The sequence below is a fragment of the Pygocentrus nattereri genome, chromosome 19 (genome assembly GCF_015220715.1).
Source record: "Pygocentrus nattereri isolate fPygNat1 chromosome 19, fPygNat1.pri, whole genome shotgun sequence".
Lineage (NCBI taxonomy): Eukaryota > Metazoa > Chordata > Actinopteri > Characiformes > Serrasalmidae > Pygocentrus > Pygocentrus nattereri.
The window spans coordinates 10,167,291-10,188,348 of record NC_051229.1 but is presented as its reverse complement, the minus strand read 5'-3'; the positions used below and the strand labels follow the sequence as shown (position 1 = coordinate 10,188,348).

The following is a 21,058-nucleotide window of genomic DNA, read 5'->3' as shown; positions in this document are numbered from 1 at the left end:
GGACACGACGTCCATGATTTCCAAAAACGTCTTTGGAACGTGTTGCAGGCATCAAATTCAAAATGAGTGAATATTTGCAAAAAACAACAAAGTTTATCCGTTTGAACATTAAATATTTTGCCTTTGTAGTGTATTCAGTTGAATATAGGTTGAAAATGATTTGCAAATCATTGTATTCTGTTTTTATTTATGTTTTACACAACGTCCCAACTTCATTGGAATTGGGGTTGTAATTCATAGAACTGTGAAGCATCATTGTGTCTGTTATGTTTTATTGCGTGCCTAACATTGACATGCTTTTTTCAGTGCCAGTCTGCTCGTGGTGGTTTTCCTGTGGTTAGAGTTCCTCTCAGCTTCTCACGCTTTTCTGTAAATGGAAGTGAAAATGCCACACTGCTTTTTCAGCTTTTCAGAGTTTATAATCAGAGTTTATTATCAGAGAAATAATCACCTTTATTGAGTAATTAACTATATAGTTGAACTGTAAAGGATCATCGTGTCTTCATATGTTTTTACTGAGTGCCTGATAGACATGAAGTTTTTATGTTTAGAAGTTCCTGTTGGTTTTCCTGTGTGTTTAGTGTCTCTGTCTGCTCTGCACTTTGATTTTGACATGTTGTATTATGCAGTATTCTGGCAAAAATTTAAATGGCTTATCTGGACCTTGCTGTAAAAAAATTAAATGCCAGTTTGATGCAGTTTTGAGCCAGACACTGCAGAAATGTTCACTTACTAAGAAGCCTTCACCTCACTCAAAGACTATTTTAACACCAACAAAAAAGACAGCTCTGAGGCATCACTGACCAAACAGGCTTCACAAGAAGAGATTAAGATTAAGAGACCCTTATTAGTCCCACATCGGGGAAATCTCACCTCCGCATTTAACCCATCCGTGAAGTGAAATACCACATACACACTAGGGGCAGTGAGCACACCTGCCCGGAGCGGTGGGCAGCCCAATCCGCGGCACCCGGGGAGCAGTTGGGGGTTAGGTGTCTTGCTCAAGGACACCTCAGTCATGTGCTGTCGGCTCTGGGGATCGAACCGGCGACCTTCCAGTCACGAGGCTGGATCCCTAACCTCCAGCCCACGTTTGTTTGTTGGTTAACGTAAGCATGAACCCTATTTACAACTCTATTTATATACATCTAATAAAATATTTACTTACACAAGATACAGTATTCTACAGGGAGATTCACTCGAAAGAGACCCCGAATATTCTGTTGTAACTCCCATTAGGATAAAGAACCAAAAAAATATGCTAAATACCTTGACGTCCATAAAATCAACTGCATTATATGTGATGTTAGAAGTGATCTACCAGACACATGAAGGGGTACGGGGTTATGCACCCAGAAGACGCAAACGGAGGTTAAACGTCACAACGGCTGTCCGGTGTCCACCTCGTCACGCCGACGAAGGAGCATCCCGGCTTGTTTGGAGCTCCATAGACTAAGGACCACATTATATTTGTTTTGTTCAGATTGCTTCATCCGAGCAAGAGTTATTACAGAATATTCGGGGCCTCTTTCGAGTGAATCTCCCTGTAGAATACTGTATCTTGTGTAAGTAAATATTTTATTAGATGTATTTAAATAGAGTAAATAGTGTTCATGCTTACGTTAACCAACAAACAAACATCACTAAAGATACACCTGCTCTTCTGCTCTTCTTGTGAAGCCTGTTTGGTCAGTGATGCCTCAGAGCTGTCTTTTTTGTTGGTGTTAAAATAGGCTTTGAGTGAGGTGAAGGCTTCTTAGTAAGTGAACATTTCTGTAGAATCTGGCTCAAAACTGCCTCAAAGTGGCATTTAATTTTTTTACAGCATTGTCCAGATAAGCCATTTAAATGAGTGAACCTCCCTGTAGTGCATTCAGTGAGTTGACTTCTGAGAAGGTACAACAGTGATGCTAGACGTCTTTACAGCTACAGCTTGCAAAAAAGTGATGTACTAGTATGAGAGAACAGCCTATTAGGTATTAGGTTCAGCTATACAGTAGAGTAGATTATAATCAGAGATTATACAATGAAGTATTATGTAACTATAATAAACAATGTACGACCATCCATGACTTTAAAATTATTTGGTCAGTCTTTCTCTGATGTGGACAGTGATGACTGCAGACAGCATAAGGGTCAGACTGATGGAATACAGCACAATCTTCAGCAAACACCCAGATGCACCAGCAGAGGGAGACACTGAACCTGAAACACACACAACAAGCCCACTGTTGAATTAGATATGATGAAAAGATAGAAAGGAAATAACTAACGTGTTTCAATCTTCAGTTTATTCTCTATTCTATTCAGTTCAAATATCATGTTTGTCCTGTTTAAAGTAAAATCTTTTAAAAATCACAAGATTAACATACAGTCTTATGCAGTTTTTTCCCCCAGTCTGGAGACAAGATGGGGTGTGTGGAGTCAAGACATCTTAGAAAATATCATTTTAATAAATTATCTTCCCTGACCAAATGTATTGACATGTGCCCTTGAGGGTACCACCCCAGTGACAGTTTACTAATTTCACTTTTCAAAATGTACACTTTGGAGTGGCCAAACTTTTGCACACAGGTGTAAATCCAGGGGTGGGGGGGCTGCTGGAGCCTATCCCAGCAGTCATTGGGCGGAAGGCAGGATACACCCTGGACAGGTCGCCAGTCCATCGCAGGGAAGACAGACACACACCTAGGGGCAATGTAACATGTCCAGTTGGCCTGACTGCATGTCTTTGGACTGTGGGAGGAAACCGGAGAACCCGGAAGAAACCCACGCAGACACGGGGAGAACATGCAAACTCCACACAGAGAGGACCCCAGTCACCAGGCCAAGGGATCGAACCCAGGCCCTTCTTGCTATGAGGCAACAGCGCTACCCACCACGCCACTGTGCCACCCACAGGTATAAATATACAGGCATATTAACAGCAGCACTAGTGGAGAGCATGCAGTGCCACTTTTATTTGAATGGAAAACTGACCCCTAGTGTAAATGGCTGTGACGAATCAGACTCAGAAACTTGTGAAGGATGCATGTGCAAATTATTAACAACAGGCCAGTCCAAAACTCATGGTCAAAATGGCCAAGCAAAAAAAGTTGTAACAGAGAAATCAGTCCAAAAGGCCAGGCAGAGGTTCAAAATACCAGCAAGACAAACACACACTCAGTAGTCAGACTCAAAGGAACTGACAATACTTCACACAGACTGGCTGAATGGGAGGAGTATTTAAGGTGGCTTCATTCTGGGAACAAGGCTAGTACTCAGAGGGAGACATCTGGTGGTCAGATAGTGAAATTCTGACAATGGCTCGTTAATCTCCTCCTCATCTGTTACTAAAGATGGAGATCAGTGAAAATGCCACACTGTCTGCACTGAAATTTCATCAGGAGGAAGATGCTGAGTCTCTCCACAACACAGAGCAGATTCATGATTTAAACTTTTAAAGTGTAAAATATGAGCTAAAAGAACACTTGTTTTCTAGCTGCTAGCATTCATGCTAATAATGCTAGCATTGTAGCTTCCAAGTTACGAAGTTATAATCCTCAAAAAAGAAACCCGTCATATCAAAATACTGTTCCAGTTTACATTCTGGTGAACTTCAACTGCTAGTTGACATTATCCTCAATTGGAACAGTTAAACAGAACTAAATAACACTGATTATACTGGAAGGTGAGAAAAACTGACAGACAGCTTTAATAAATACACAGTAAATACTCACTATTGTGTTTCTGCACCTGTTATTAGACCTTTTGTTGTTTCCTTAAGACCCATGACTGAGTCAGTGATACAGTTACTGCAGTAACTGCATTTTTTCATTATGTTAAACCTACAGTTGGCAGATCGTGTTGCTTCATGTAATTGGGTGTGTAGCACGGATGGTTTTGGAGGCAGTGCTTGTGTCTGTATGTATCTCTTTACCTTCATCAGCACAGAGTCGTTTAAGTTCTCTCATCTCCAAAACATCCGTCTTCCAGCTGACTGTGTTACTATGGTTACAGATGATGGTGCTGCCATTGACAAACAGGGAAAGGGTGACGCCTCCAGGAAATGTCACTTCTTTCTCCTCACAGGTTTCTTGTTCACAGCTGGAGTTGAGAGAGAGGTCATGATGTCTACAGGTGAGAGTGATGTTACAGGTATCTCTGCTTAGCTGGTGAGTCAGGACTGGAGCCTCTACTGGATCTGAGGTAGAAGATGTACAGACACATCACTGTAATGCTGACAGCCAGTCAGTGATAAATCACTCATCACAGATCAGTAAAAGTTTTTTTTAGAACTGGTCAGTATCTTTATTTGTTGAGATCCAACTGGACATTGGCAATGGTGTTGATATTAGACCTTAGAGACAAATGAGTAGAAAAAAAAGTGTAAAACTTATTTTTTTCACATTGACTAATATTTTTTCAGCATTACATACAAAAAACCTTGTGAGACAAAGGCTCACTGGTCATTTTGTTTGGTAAATAAAATGACTGTTTTTGTGTTTTAGATGTAGTGATCCCTGTTTCCTGTCACCACCACTACAAAGAAAGTGAGTAAGTTTCTCTACAATCAACAATGTCACATTAAACCACATAATGATTTTGTATATTATTGAATTATGCAGGAATGTTGAAAAAATCAATGGAATCTCCCTTTTAATCAGCCCATCACCTGAGTTTATTTAATTCATCATCGTCATCATCATTATCATCATCATCATCATTAACCACTAGTCCAGATAGGGTCGTGGTAGCAGTTGAGAGAGCAGAGCATCCCAGATGACCCTGTCCTCCGCAACTTCCTCCAGCTCATTTCCAGGGACCCCAAACCACTCCCAGGACAACTTAGAGATATAGCCCCTCCAGCAGGTCCTAGGACAACCCCGGGGTCTTGTCCCGGTAGGCCGTGCCTGGTACACCCCCACCGGGAGGCATCCAGGGGGCATCAGGATCAGATGCCTGAACCACCTCAGCTGGCTCCACTCAATGCGGAGTAGTAGCGGCCCTACTCAGCTCCTCTTGGATGACCGAGATCCTCACCGTATCGAACAGAGTGTAGCCCACCACTCTGCGAAGAAAGCTCATTCCTCCTGCTTGTATTCGTGATCTTGTTCTTATGTTCTGACCATAGGTGAGGGTCGGGATGTAGATCGACTGTTAAACACAGTCTTCACCACTACAGTCCGGTACAGTGACCGCATTACTGCTGCTGCCTGTCCCAGCCTGCAGCCGATCTCACAATCCCTCTTCTCATCACTCATGAACAAGATCCTAAGATACTTAAACTCCTCCACCTAGGTCTGGTCCTTTCCCCTTACCTGGAGTGCGCATGCCATTCTTTTCCAGGCTAAGACCATGAACTCAGACTTGGAGGTGATGACCCACAGACCAACTGCTTCACACTCAACTGCAAACCGCTCTAGTGAGCGCTGGAGACATCCATGTGATTCAGCCAAAAGAACAACATCATCTGCAAATAGTAGAGACGTCACCCTCCGGCCTCCACACATAATGCCCTCCTGACCCTGGCTACACCCTGACACTCTGTCCATGAATATCACGAACAGGAGTCAGGAGACAGGGCACAACCCTGGCGGAGTCCAACGCTAACACTGAAAGAGTCTGACTTAATGCCGAATATACAAACACAGCTCTCAGTCAGGGAGTACAGAGATTGGATGGCCCGGAGTAGTAACCCCATACTCCCGCAGGACCTCCCACAAGATATCTTGAGGAACATAGTCATAAGCCTTCTCCAAGTCCACAAAACACATGTAGACTGGGTTGTCAAACTCCCATTTATAAGCGCAGAGAAGAAAGCACGCATTGCTGTGTCTTTGTCTCATTGTGAGCCACTAGAAGTGGCTGGTAATTTTGGTAAGAGGGCAGAGAGTTTTGAGTTTATCCAGCCTCCTCTTGAGGTTTCCTTCTCTGCTCTCACAAAAAAATAAAAAAATAAAATAAAACAAAAATGTGTTCCAGGATTTTTTCTAATTTGGAATTGTCCATTTTGCAAAAGGCATCCAGTGAAGAGCAGACCTTCTTTCATTCTTTCAGCACTAATTTTTTAAATAAATCTTTTACATTTTCTGGGTCAATTAAATCAATATCAACATGATTTATTTTCTTAACATGCACCAGTTCTACGTTACCTTCTAATCCGTCATATAGTTGACTTCCTCAATTGGAAGAGTTAAATAGAACTAAATACCCACCACTGTGTTTCTGCACCTGTTATTAGAGCTTTTGTTGTTTCCTTAAGACCCATGACTGTTTCAGTGAATAGATATACTGCATTTTTTCATTATGTTAAACATGCAGTACGTAGATGATGTTGCTTCATTTAATTGGGTGTGTAACACGGATGGTTTTGGAGGCAGTGCTTGTGTCTGTATGTATCTCTTTACCTTCATCAGCACAGAGTCGTTTAAGTTCTCTCATCTCCAAAACATCCGTCTTCCAGCTGACTGTGTTACTATGGTTACAGATGATGGTGCTGCCATTGACAAACAGGGAAAGGGTGACGCCTCCAGGAAATGTCACTTCTTTCTCCTCACAGGTTTCTTGTTCACAGCTGGAGTTGAGAGAGAGGTCATGACGTCTACAGGTGAGAGTGATGTTACAGGTATCTCTGCTTAGCTGGTGAGTCAGGACTGGAGCCTCTACTGGATCTGAGGTAGAAGATGTACAGACACATCACTGTAATGCTGACAGCCAGTCAGTGATAAATCACTCATCACAGATCAGTAAAAGTTTTTTTTAGAACTGGTCAGTATCTTTATTTGTTGAGATCCAACTGGACATTGGCAATGGTGTTGATATTAGACCTTAGAGACAAATGAGTAGAAAAAAAAGTGTAAAACTTATTTTTTTCACATTGACTAATATTTTTTCAGCATTACATACAAAAAACCTTGTGAGACAAAGGCTCACTGGTCATTTTGTTTGGTAAATAAAATGACTGTTTTTGTGTTTTAGATGTAGTGATCCCTGTTTCCTGTCACCACCACTACAAAGAAAGTGAGTAAGTTTCTCTACAATCAACAATGTCACATTAAACCACATAATGATTTTGTATATTATTGAATTATGCAGGAATGTTGAAAAAATCAATGGAATCTCCCTTTTAATCAGCCCATCACCTGAGTTTATTTAATTCATCATCGTCATCATCATTATCATCATCATCATCATCATTAACCACTAGTCCAGATAGGGTCGTGGTAGCAGTTGAGAGAGCAGAGCATCCCAGATGACCCTGTCCTCCGCAACTTCCTCCAGCTCATTTCCAGGGACCCCAAACCACTCCCAGGACAACTTAGAGATATAGCCCCTCCAGCAGGTCCTAGGACAACCCCGGGGTCTTGTCCCGGTAGGCCGTGCCTGGTACACCCCCACCGGGAGGCATCCAGGGGGCATCAGGATCAGATGCCTGAACCACCTCAGCTGGCTCCACACAATGCGGAGTAGTAGCGGCCCTACTCAGCTCCTCTTGGATGACCGAGATCCTCACCGTATCGAACAGAGTGTAGCCCACCACTCTGCGAAGAAAGCTCATTCCTCCTGCTTGTATTCGTGATCTTGTTCTTATGTTCTGACCATAGGTGAGGGTCGGGATGTAGATCGACTGTTAAACACAGTCTTCACCACTACAGTCCGGTACAGTGACCGCATTACTGCTGCTGCCTGTCCCAGCCTGCAGCCGATCTCACGATCCCTCTTCTCATCACTCATGAACAAGATCCTAAGATACTTAAACTCCTCCACCTAGGTCTGGTCCTTTCCCCTTACCTGGAGTGGGCATGCCATTCTTTTCCAGGCTAAGAACATGAACTCAGACTTGGAGGTGATGACCCACAGACCAACTGCTTCACACTCAACTGCAAACCGCTCTAGTGAGCGCTGGAGACATCCATGTGATTCAGCCAAAAGAACAACATCATCTGCAAATAGTAGAGACGTCACCCTCCGGCCTCCACACATAATGCCCTCCTGACCCTGGCTACACCCTGACACTCTGTCCATGAATATCACGAACAGGAGTCAGGAGACAGGGCACAACCCTGGCGGAGTCCAACGCTAACACTGAAAGAGTCTGACTTAATGCCGAATATACAAACACAGCTCTCAGTCAGGGAGTACAGAGATTGGATGGCCCGGAGTAGTAACCCCATACTCCCGCAGGACCTCCCACAAGATATCTTGAGGAACATAGTCATAAGCCTTCTCCAAGTCCACAAAACACATGTAGACTGGGTTGTCAAACTCCCATTTATAAGCGCAGAGAAGAAAGCACGCATTGCTGTGTCTTTGTCTCATTGTGAGCCACTAGAAGTGGCTGGTAATTTTGGTAAGAGGGCAGAGAGTTTTGAGTTTATCCAGCCTCCTCTTGAGGTTTCCTTCTCTGCTCTCACAAAAAATAAAAAAATAAAATAAAACAAAAATGTGTTCCAGGATTTTTTCTAATTTGGAATTGTCCATTTTGCAAAAGGCATCCAGTGAAGAGCAGACCTTCTTTCATTCTTTCAGCACTAATTTTTTAAATAAATTTTTTACATTTTCTGGGTCAATTAAATCAATATCAACATGATTTATTTTCTTAACATGCACCAGTTCTACGTTACCTTCTAATCCGTCATATAGTTGACTTCCTCAATTGGAAGAGTTAAATAGAACTAAATACCCACCACTGTGTTTCTGCACCTGTTATTAGAGCTTTTGTTGTTTCCTTAAGACCCATGACTGTTTCAGTGAATAGATATACTGCATTTTTTCATTATGTTAAACATGCAGTACGTAGATGATGTTGCTTCATTTAATTGGGTGTGTAACACGGATGGTTTTGGAGGCAGTGCTTGTGTCTGTATGTATCTCTTTACCTTCATCAGCACAGAGTCGTTTAAGTTCTCTCATCTCCAAAACATCCGTCTTCCAGCTGACTGTGTTACTATGGTTACAGATGATGGTGCTGCCATTGACAAACAGGGAAAGGGTGACGCCTCCAGGAAATGTCACTTCTTTCTCCTCACAGGTTTCTTGTTCACAGCTGGAGTTGAGAGAGAGGTCATGACGTCTACAGGTGAGAGTGATGTTACAGGTATCTCTGCTTAGCTGGTGAGTCAGGACTGGAGCCTCTACTGGATCTGAGGTAGAAGATGTACAGACACATCACTGTAATGCTGACAGCCAGTCAGTGATAAATCACTCATCACAGATCAGTAAAAGTTTTTTTTAGAACTGGTCAGTATCTTTATTTGTTGAGATCCAACTGGACATTGGCAATGGTGTTGATATTAGACCTTAGAGACAAATGAGTAGAAAAAAAAGTGTAAAACTTATTTTTTTCACATTGACTAATATTTTTTCAGCATTACATACAAAAAAAACATTTGAGAAAAAGGCTCACTGGTCATTTTGTTTGGTAAATAAAATGACTGTTTTTGTGTTTTAGACGTAGTGATCCCTGTTTCCTGTCACCACCACTACAAAGAAAGTAAGTTTCTCTACAATCAACAATGTCACATTAAACCACATAATGATTTTGTATATTATTGAATTATGCAGGAATGTTGAAAAAAATCAATGGAATCTCCCTTTTAATCAGGCCATCACCTGAGTTTATTTAATTCATCATCATCGTCATCATCATCATCATCGTTAACCACTAGTCCAGGTAGGGTCGTGGTAGCAGTTGAGAGAGCAGAGCATCCCAGATGACCCTGTCCCCTGCAACTTCCTCCAGCTCATTTCCAGGGACCCCAAACCACTCCCAGGCCAACTAAGAGATATAATCCCTCCAGCGGGTCCTAGGACGACCCGTGGTCTTGTCCCGGTAGGCCATGCCTGGTACACCCCCACCGGGAGGCATCCAGGGGGCATCCAGATCAGATATCTGAACCACCTCAGCTGGCTCCTCTCAATGCGGAGTAGTAATGGCCCTACTCTGTGCTCCTCCTGGATGACCGAGCTCCTCACCCTATCGAATAGAGTGGCGACCACCCTGTGAAGAAAGCTCATTTCTGCCACTTGTATTCGCAATCTCATTTTTTCGGTTATTACCCACAGCTCATGACCATACGTGAGGGTCGGGAGGTAGATTGACTGTTAAACAATGTGTTCACCACTACAGTGTGGTACAGTGACCGCATTACTGCTGCTGCCTGTCCCAGCCTGCGGCAGATCTCACGATCCCTCTTCCTATCACTCATGAACAAGATCCCAAGATACTTGAACTCCTCCACCTAGGTCTGGTCCTTTCCCCTTACCTGGAGTGGGCATGCCATCCTTTTCCAGGCTAAGACCATGAACTCAGACTTGGAGGTGATGACCCACAGACCAACCGCTTCACACTCAACTGCAAACCGCTCCAGTGAGCACTGGAGGCATCCATGTGATTCAGCCAAAAGAACAACATCATCTGCAAATAGCAGAGACGCCACCCTCCGGCCTCCACACATAATGCCCTCCTGACCCTGGCTACACCCTGACACTCTGTCCATGAATATCACGAACAGGAGTCAGGAGACAGGGCACAACCCTAGAGGAGTCCAACGCTAACACTGAAAGAGTCTGACTTAATGCCGAATATATAAACACAGCTCTCACTCCGGGAGTACAGAGATTGGATGGCCCGGAGAAGTAGCCCCGGAGTAGTAACCCCATACTCCCGGAGGACCTCCCACAAGATATCTTGAGGAACATAGTCATAAGCCTTCTCCAAGTCCACAAAACACATGTAGACTGGGTTGTCAAACTCCCATTCATAAGCGCAGAGAAGAAAGCACGCATTGCTGTGTCTTTGTCTCATTGTGAGCCACTAGAAGTGGCTGGTAATTTTGGTAAGAGGGCAGAGAGTTTTGAGTTTATCCAGCCTCCTCTTGAGGTTTCCTTCTCTGCTCTCACAAAAAAATAAAAAAATAAAATAAAACAAAAATGTGTTACAGGATTTTTTCTAATTTGGAATTGTCCATTTTGCAAAAGGCATCCAGTGAAGAGCAGACCTTCTTTCATTCTTTCAGCACTAATTTTTTAAATAAATTTTTTACATTTTCTGGGTCAATTAAATTAATATCAACATGATTTATTTTCTTAACATGCACCAGTTCTACGTTACCTTCTAATCCGTCATATAGTTGACTTCCTCAATTGGAAGAGTTAAATAGAACTAAATACCCACCACTGTGTTTCTGCACCTGTTATTAGAGCTTTTGTTGTTTCCTTAAGACCCATGACTGTTTCAGTGAATAGATATACTGCATTTTTTCATTATGTTAAACATGCAGTACGTAGATGATGTTGCTTCATTTAATTGGGTGTGTAACACGGATGGTTTTGGAGGCAGTGCTTGTGTCTGTATGTATCTCTTTACCTTCATCAGCACAGAGTCGTTTAAGTTCTCTCATCTCCAAAACATCCGTCTTCCAGCTGACTGTGTTACTATTGTTACAGATGATGGTGCTGCCATTGACAAACAGGGAAAGGGTGACGCCTCCAGGAAATGTCACTTCTTTCTCCTCACAGGTTTCTTGTTCACAGCTGGAGTTGAGAGAGAGGTCATGACGTCTACAGGTGAGAGTGATGTTACAGGTATCTCTGCTTAGCTGGTGAGTCAGGACTGGAGCCTCTACTGGATCTGAGGTAGAAGATGTACAGACACATCACTGTAATGCTGACAGCCAGTCAGTGATAAATCACTCATCACAGATCAGTAAAAGTTTTTTTTAGAACTGGTCAGTATCTTTATTTGTTGAGATCCAACTGGACATTGGCGATCGTGTTGATATTAGACCTTAGAGACAAATGAGTAGAAAAAAAAGTGTAAAACTTATTTTTTTCACATTGACTAATATTTTTTCAGCATTACATACAAAAAAACCTTGTGAGACAAAGGCTCACTGGTCATTTTGTTTGGTAAATAAAATGACTGTTTTTGTGTTTTAGACGTAGTGATCCCTGTTTCCTGTCACCACCACTACAAAGAAAGTGAGTAAGTTTCTCTACCATCAACAATGTCACATTAAACCACATAATGATTTTGTATATTATTGAATTATGCAGGAATGTTGAAAAATCAATGGAATCTCCCTTTTAATCAGGCCATCACCTGAGTTTATTTAATTCATCATTGTCATCATCATTATCATCATCATCATCGTTAACCACTAGTCCAGATAGGGTCGTGGTAGCAGTTGAGAGAGCAGAGCATCCCAGATGACCCTGTCCTCCACAACTTCCTCCAGCTCATTTCCAGGGACCCCAAACCACTCCCAGGACAACTTAGAGATATAGTCCCTCCAGCAGGTCCTAGGACGACCCCGGGGTCTTGTTCCGGTAGGCCGTGCCTGGTACACCCCCACCGGGAGGCATCCAGGGGGCATCAGGATCAGATGCCTGAACCACCTCAGCTGGCTCCACTCAATGCGGAGTAGTAGCGGCCCTACTCAGCTCCTCTTGGATGACCGAGCTCCTCACCGTATCAAACAGAGTGTAGCCCACCACTCTGCGAAGAAAGCTCATTCCTCCTGCTTGTATTCGTGATCTTGTTCTTATGTTCTGACCATAGGTGAGGGTCAGGATGTAGATCGACTGTTAAACACAGTCTTCACCACTAAAGTCCGGTACAGTGACCGCATTACTGCTGCTGCCTGTCCCAGCCTGCAGCCGATCTCACGATCCCTCTTCCTATCACTCATGAACAAGATCCCAAGATACTTAAACTCCTCCACCTAGGTCTGGTCCTTTTCCCTTACCTGGAGTGGGCATGCCATTTTTTTCCAGGCTAAGACCATGAACTCAGACTTGGAGGTGATGACCCACAGACCAACTGCTTCACACTCAACTGCAAACCGCTCTAGTGAGCGCTGGAGACATCCATGTGATTCAGCCAAAAGAACAACATCATCTGCAAATAGCAGAGACGCCACCCTCCGGCCTCCACACATAATGCCCTCCTGACCCTGGCTACACCCTGACACTCTGTCCATGAATATTACGAACAGGAGTCAGGAGACAGGGCACAACCCTGGCGGAGTCCAACGCTAACACTGAAAGAGTCTGACTTAATGCCGAATATACAAACACAGCTCTCACTCCGGGAGTACAGAGATTGGATGGCCCGGAGTAGTAGCCCCGGAGTAGTAACCCCATACCCTCGGAGGACCTCCCACAAGATCTCTTGAGGAACATAGTCATAAGCCTTCTCCAAGTCCACAAAACACATGTAGACTGGGTTGTCAAACTCCCATTTATAAGCGCAGAGAAGAAAGCACGCATTGCTGTGTCTTTGTCTCATTGTGAGCCACTAGAAGTGGCTGGTAATTTTGGTAAGAGGGCAGAGAGTTTTGAGTTTATCCAGCCTCCTCTTGAGGTTTCCTTCTCTGCTCTCACAAAAAAATAAAAAAATAAAATAAAACAAAAATGTGTTCCAGGATTTTTTCTAATTTGGAATTGTCCATTTTGCTAAAGGCATCCAGTGAAGAGCAGACCTTCTTTCATTCTTTCAGCACTAATTTTTTAAATAAATTTTTTACATTTTCTGGGTCAATTAAATTAATATCAACATGATTTATTTTCTTAACATGCACCAGTTCTACGTTACCTTCTAATCCGTCATATAGTTGACTTTTTCAATTGGAAGAGTTAAATAGAACTAAATACTCACCACTGTGTTTCTGCACCTGTTATTAGAGCTTTTGTTGTTTCCTTAAGACCCATGACTGTTTCAGTGAATAGATATACTGCATTTTTTCATTATGTTAAACCTGCATTACGTAGATGATGTTGCTTCATTTAACTGGGTGTGTAACACGGATGGTTTTTGAGGCAGTGCTTGTGTCTGTGTGTATCTCTTCACCTTCATCAGCACAGAGTCGTTTCAGTTCTCTCATCTCCAAAACATCTTTCTTCCAGCTGACTGGGCTGCTATGGTTACAGATGATGGTGCTGCCATTGACAAACAGGGAAAGGGAGACGCCTCCAGGTGATGTCACTTCCTTCTCCTCACAGGTTTCTTGTTCACAGCTAGAGTTGATAGAGAGGTCATGACCTCTACAGGTGAGAGTGATGTTAGAGGTGTCTGTGCCCAGCTGGTGAGTCAGGACTGGAGCCTCCACTGGATCTGAGGTAGAAGATGTACAGACACATCACTGTAATGCTGACAGCCAGTCAGTGATAAATCACTCATCACAGATCAGAGATCATTAGACATTAGACAGTAGCATTGGTAAAATTAGAATTTTCAATGTTCATTGAGGATCAAAACTAACCTTTGATTTCTTGAATATTAACATTTAAAAATCTACAGCCAACCAAAGAAGTCAGAAGATATTAAACTGACTTGGTTCCCAGTAATGATTTGAAGTGTAGTGAATACGTGTGGCTTCACTTGCCATTTTAGATATCAGATATAATAGCAATAGGTGCGTTGTCGACATTGGTATTCCTGGTTTCATTAACATTGAAAAGAAAATTAGTAAGTTTTATGTTTAATGTAGCATTTTTGTAAAGGCTGGCTCCAGAGCTGCGGCGCACCCAGCCGCCAGAGGGAGATGACGCACATCTATCAGGTCCAATCCAGCCTAACGTTCTACACCTGGGCAGAGGGCTTTATAAGCGCAGAGAAGAAAGCATCCATTGCTGTGTCTTTGTCTCATTGTGGGCCAACAGAAATGGCTGGAAATTTTAGTAAGAGGGCTGAAAGTTTTGAGCTTCTACAGCCTCCTCTTGAGGTTTTGTTCTCTGCTCTCACAAAAAAAAAAAAACAACTTCTTTCTGTTCAGTTTTGGTTCTGCTTCTGTTGGGAAAGTCATTTTTCTGTTTTTCAGTTAGTTCACTTTCTCTCGACTTCTGAGAGAGCCAGCTTTCCCTGGCGTCCTTCCTTCTTTTTCCCACCTGACAAACACAGGTGGATTTACAAATTCTTGTTTGGGTAATCCCATATAAGAGCGCTCATTTCCATGGTCTTCACCACGGTTGTGGTGATGTAGCAGTAGAGCGTTCGCTCAGCACCAAAAGGGGCAGTGTTTAAAGTTCCAGCAGCACTGCTGTGCCCACTCACTGTCCACTCTATTAGATGCACCTGCGTTGTCAGTTCACATTGTAGATGATAGCTGCTCTGCTGCTGCACAGTTTGTGTTGGTCATCCTCTAGTCCTTCATCAGTGCCCACAGGATGCTGTTGGCTGGATGTTTTTGGTTGCTGGACTATTCTCAGTCCTTCAGTGACACTGAGGTGTTTAAAAACTCCAGCAGCACTGCTGTGTCTGATCCACTCAGACCAGTGCAACACACACTTACACACCACCACCACATCGGTGTTACTGCAGTACTGAGAGTGATCCACCGCCCAAATAGTACCTGCTCTGTGAGGGTCCATGGGGGGTCCTGACCACTCAAGAACAGGGTTAAAGGGGCTAACAAAATATACAGAGAAACAGATGGACTACAGTCTGTAATTGTGAAACTACAAAGTGCACCTATACAGTAAGTGGAGCTGATAAAATGGGCAATGAGTGTCAAAATTTGAGAATTTCCTCACTGTGAGACTAATAATATAATTATAAATAAAATATAATTATAAAATATAATTATAAGCTGCACTTATTGTATTGCACTGTTTTGTAGTTTATTGTATTGTATTTTATTGTATTGCATTGAATGGCACACTTCTGTGTTAAACTCTGTTCCTTTTTCTCTCTGTATCTACAGTGACTTTTTGTTTCTAGCAGTATCTGAGCTCAGAACTCTCTAACCTATTGGTAACTAGTAAAGATACTTTCTCTAGATAGACAAAGCACTTCTTGTAAGTCGCTCTGGATAAGAGCGTCTGCTAAATGCTGTAAATGTAAATGTAATAAAGGACTATCTTAAAACGAGGAGGTCATAATGTTATGTGTGGTCTGTGTATCTTGCTGAGATGTTTAAATTGGAGAAGTTTTACTTCAACAGTTGAAAACACCTTTGGGTGTGTAAGTTTGATTGGTGGTTACACTCTCTGGTGATCTTTTTGTATATTTGCAGCTTTTCAATTGTTTGTTGCTTTCTGGCAAAGGATTTAAATGCAGTGTCCTGTTCACGCTATCAGTTGGGCTTGTTTGGTGCGTCAAGTGGAGATTCACAAACATTCTGACAGTCACGCTTTGAAAGTAGTAAAAAAGTAGCCACTACTTTCTGGAAAAGTAGCTAAATTGTAGTTAGCTACAAAATTTGGGAAAGTAGCTACAAAGTCACTAACTACTCATTTTTAGTAGCTATCCCAACCCTGCTGTAAATTGAGTTTACATTTCAGTTATGAAATGTAGCTGTTTGAGAGGATGTACAAATGAACTCCAATAACATAACTCCGGTAGAGAATTTAAACCCATAAATGGTCATAGCCGTTTAAGGTCTGGTGGGCCCATCGTTTTAATACATACTTCTATCTAATATAATATAATCTAAGATTACATCTGCCAGGTAGTTTGCCATCTAAGCTTTGTAACTATATAAGAAGACTGGCATTTTAAGGGGTGAAATTAGTCCACAGAGCTGACCAACGTGGCTATTGAATGAAGAATGTGTTGTACACTGGAGAGCAACAACATCAAGCAGATTCGCTGAAATTTCTTTCAGCATTTGACCCTGCCTTTTTGATTATTTCAACATAATTTATTTTATTAATTTTATCTGTATTACTATTTCAACATTCTTTATATGTAGAGATCACTCTCTTACTTTCAGTAACTCGGTTTTGCTCCTTAAGGTTCAAACTCCAAAAGGAAAGTGACTAAAACCGAGTTTAACAGATGAAAAAATGACTAAAGTAAAATATGTGAGTGGGAGGATGAGAAAAGCTCAGATAAAAAAAAAAAAAGCAGAAAACGATGAGGCTGAAGGATGGTAGGCAGTAACAAGATAAATGATAAATTACAAATAAATATGTTACCACATAATATCTGCCCAGCAAAAACTCAAATAAATAAAAAATCTAAATGCCAGTTTTGCAGCTTATTTCATTTATATTGATCAGAGACTGAGAAGCGAATGAATTTGAACATAACATGAATGTGATTCCCCCGCGACCCTGATGGAGAAGCAGCTTGGAAGATGGATGGATGGATGATTTGTGATTCTTTTTCAGTTTAAAAAAAAAAATCAACTTTGGAGTGGTCAAGTAGCTCACACCTTCAGTGTACACTGCATATTTAGCCTTTAGAAAAATTCTTTATTTAAACTATGCAATATTGAAAAGAGAAATTCCAGCATCTTATAATAACAGCAGTGCTGTGTCAGGACTTCATGGTTCCTCTCACTGACTGATTTTCTGTAAAACTTACCCAACACAGAGAGTCTGTACTCAGCAACATCTGTGACCACATCACCAGACGCTTTTGCTTCATACATTCCACTATCAGTCTTCTGTAAGTTCTTCAGTGTCAGACTGTAGGTTTCCTCATTGAACTCCACTCTGCCTTTATAATCAGAATAGTATTTAATATTGTTTTTGTTATTATATTTTAGAACATTGTTTTCTCTGTTAAACACCCAGAATAAGTCATCAAAGTCTGGTACAGGATCCTGTACATCCAGTTGAACAGAACTGCCAGCCAGTCTGAACACATCACTGGACACTGTAGAGAAACAATTGAAAATATAAGAATGTTGTTATACTGTAATTGCTTTATTTAATATGCAGTCATATGCAAAAGTTTGTGCATCCTTGACCAAATGTTTTGTTGATTTTTCTAAGTGAAAATAAGTTTCACATCCTCTACAGAGAACTCTTTTCTGCACATTGAAATGCAGAATTACTGTTTATTTGCTGAACTTACCAAATTAGGAAAAAATATAACATGGAATGTGGCCTGTGCAAAATCTGTGGCACTTTTTAAAGGTTATATATTTTTCCAATATGTTAAATTCATTAAATAAATGGTATATTCATTAAAGATAAAGATTTATTCAAAACCTGCATCACCCATGTGAAAAAGGAATTACCCTCTAAACTTAACTGTTTGTGACCCTCTTGGCAGTAACAACTACAGTCTTTTTGCGATAACTTGTGCCATATCTTTAGCTTTGCTGTGGAGGAATTTTGGCCCAGTGTTCTTTGCAGAACTGATTAATTTTGGCTTCATTGCATATTTTTTTGGGGATAAACTGCCTGCTTAAGGTCTTGCCATAGCATCCCTATAGGACTCAAGTCAGGACTTTGACTTTGGCTGCTCCAAAACCTTAACTTTGTTTTGCTTGAGCCATTCAGAGGTGGACAATGGATCATTGTCCTGTTGTATAACCCAACCTTGCTTGAGCTTTAGGTCATGAACTGACAGCTGGACTTTTCTGATAGAGTGCAGAATTCATGGTTCCATGATTTATAACAAGTAAAGCAAAGCAGCCACAGACCATCCCACTACCACCACCATGTTTTAGTGTTGGTATGTTCTTATTATTGAACGTGGTATTTGCTTTATGCCAGATGTCTTCCAAAAAGCTCCACCTTTTGTCAGTCCACACAATATTATCCCAAAGGTCTTGGGGGTCATTTAGATGATCATCTTTTTGGCAAATGTGAGATGAGCCTTTGTGTTCTTTTGGTCAGCAGTGGTTTGCTCTTTGCAGATCTCCCATGGATGCAATTTTTGCCCAGTTTTGCCCTTACTGTGAAATAATGTACTTTGACCTTAACGGTGGCAAGTGAGGCCTGCAGTTCCTTAGATGTTTGTTGCGGTCTTTTTATGAACGCCTGGATGAGTTGTCAATGCGCTCTTGGTGAAAATTTAGCAGGCCTGCCACTCCTGGGAAGGTTCACTACTGTCCCAGTTTTTCTCCATTTGTGCAATAATTGTTCTCACTGTGGTTTTGTCCCAACGCTTCAGCAGTGGCTTTGTAACCCTTTCTAGACTAGTAGATTACAACATGACATCGTGTGCTGCTTTTTGAGACCTTCTAGTCTGCTTCACATTACCAGAAGTTCTATTTAAGTGATGCTCGGTTTCAACAGATCTTGCAGTAGTCATGCATGGGTGTGGCTAGTTGAAATTAAACCCTCATAATCAGTTGAATTTGATTTAAATGGTTGATTTAGTAGCTAAGGGCCCATTACTTTAAAAAGGGGCCAACTTTAAAAAGGGGCCATTACTAAATAAAATCATTATTTAAAAATATTTTGTTTACTTGGGTTACCTTTGTCTAATATTAAAAGCAGTCTATTGATCTTAAACATTCAGGTGTGACAAATATGCAAAAACGTGGGAAAGGGGCAAATACTTCTTCACAGCATTGTATATTTTTTAGTATAGTGTATGAATAATATTGTCCCTATCTATTTCCTTTTTCAACAAATATTTTTTATTTATGAATACATACATTATTTGATCATACTTAAAAGATAAGTCAAAATACATTGTGTAAATTTAAAGAGGAAATAAATGGAAAAACAAGTGTCTGAATGTTTCCTCTCACTGCAATTAAAAGTATGTCCAGTTTTTACAAAGTGATAACGTGCAGTAAAGCTAATTACGTCATATTTATGGCATATAAATATGAACATATTTATAGTTCTAGTTTAAAGTTTAGCTGGAGCTGCTTATGCAGCTATAAACTCAGCTGGCTGAGTGAGAAATGGAGCAGGAGGACAACTCAGTAAGCAAAACCATCAAATAACACATGCATGATTATTAAATAGTATATAGTCTAGTTTGCTGTTCAAACAAGCTTGGAGAGTCAAAAGAAATTGTGTTATGAAATAAATAAGTTTGGTTAAAGGACTACATCTGAAAATCTTTCTTCCTCTTCTATGCCCAAGAAATTACCCCCTCTCTCTTCAGTTTCTTTGTAAAATGTATCTTGGAGTTGGATTGTAGGTTTGCTCTGTTAAAGCTAAGCATAGTTAAAGATTAGTCATTTCAGCTGCCTTTGTATACATTATGTGAAGTAAAAGTGCGGAAGATTAAACATCCTTTTAATTTACTTCTAGCTACATGTTGTACACTTAAAAATTATATTGTTCAGCGCAAATTCTATTCAGGTCACCAGAAAATGCACACTTGCTACAACCACTTACACTCTTTGTTTAACCGAGGGTCTCAAAAGTGATACATTCTCATATATTTTATCCTCTATAGTGATGGAGTTCAGAGACTTGTTTACCTGTGATTGAGATCAGAGTGCAGAGAACAAAGATCAGCTGCAGCATCATCGCCATTGCAAACAGAGTGACACACTTTCTCTTTTGCACTGATGAATGATATTCTGATAGACAACTCCCCCCCTTCAGAGAGGTTTTCTAATGTGCTGATTTTCACTTTACAGTGAAGGAGGGTGTTTTGCCTCAGAGTTTTTAGGTGCTGATGTTAATGCAGAACTTTTAAGTACAAAGTGACAAAATATTTGACATTAAAAAATGCAATTTAATACAGTTTATGTTGTTATTAAGACATAAATACAAAGATGGTGCCCTTAGCTTCTTTAATTTAACAGTCCTGAGCACATTAGGACTGGAAACAACAGATTTCAGAGTTTATTTCTTGATGTATTGATCATTTCAACTGTAAAGCATCATCATCTTGTTTATTGCATGCTTGACAGACATGCTTTTTTCAGTGCCAGTATGCTGATGTTCATTTTTCTGTGGTTAGTCCGGCTCCTCTTCATTAGTACTCACACTGTTCTGTATATGGAAGTGAAAATGCTGCACTGTAGCAAAGATGCAGAGTCTCACCACAACACAGAATAATTTTTGATTGGGGTTTATTGTTAACAGAAACTGTGTTTTTCCTGCATTTATTCCACCTGAACATCTACTGTGTGATGCAATCTGCCTCCTGTGATGACATATACTGCTGTCTCATAAATGAATGTCACGCCACAGACAGATCCTCTCAGTGTTGTGAACTCCATCTCCCAAGATACTTTGGGAGAACAAGTGACCTCTGACTTTCTAACAGCTTCGGAGTCCAGAGCGGACTCCATTTCCCAGGAGACTCAGGGTGATCACAGATTTGGTGAAGATCAGCCACACACCTGGTTCCGATCACAATCACCAGATTACTGACTCTCCGCACCTGTGTTAGGTGATCAGGTGACTAGCGAGTATGGTA

General features: G+C 41.2%; 1 protein-coding gene across 1 annotated transcript in view; it reads right to left on the bottom strand.

The window, feature by feature from the left end:
* The window catches only part of LOC108413488, a 40,296-nt gene extending 19,993 nt beyond the window's left edge, over nt 1–20,303 (bottom strand). The window contains exons 1-7 of the mRNA XM_037531230.1: nt 20,109–20,303; nt 17,294–17,587; nt 13,835–14,098; nt 11,351–11,614; nt 8,862–9,125; nt 6,390–6,653; nt 3,920–4,183 (exon numbers count right to left, since the gene is read on the bottom strand). Coding sequence (XP_037387127.1) covers nt 3,920–4,183; nt 6,390–6,653; nt 8,862–9,125; nt 11,351–11,614; nt 13,835–14,098; nt 17,294–17,587; nt 20,109–20,163 — 1,669 coding nt within the window. The 5' untranslated portion in view covers nt 20,164–20,303. The remainder of the gene's footprint in view (nt 1–3,919; nt 4,184–6,389; nt 6,654–8,861; nt 9,126–11,350; nt 11,615–13,834; nt 14,099–17,293; nt 17,588–20,108) is intronic.
* Nucleotides 20,304–21,058: the final 755 nt, after the last annotated feature.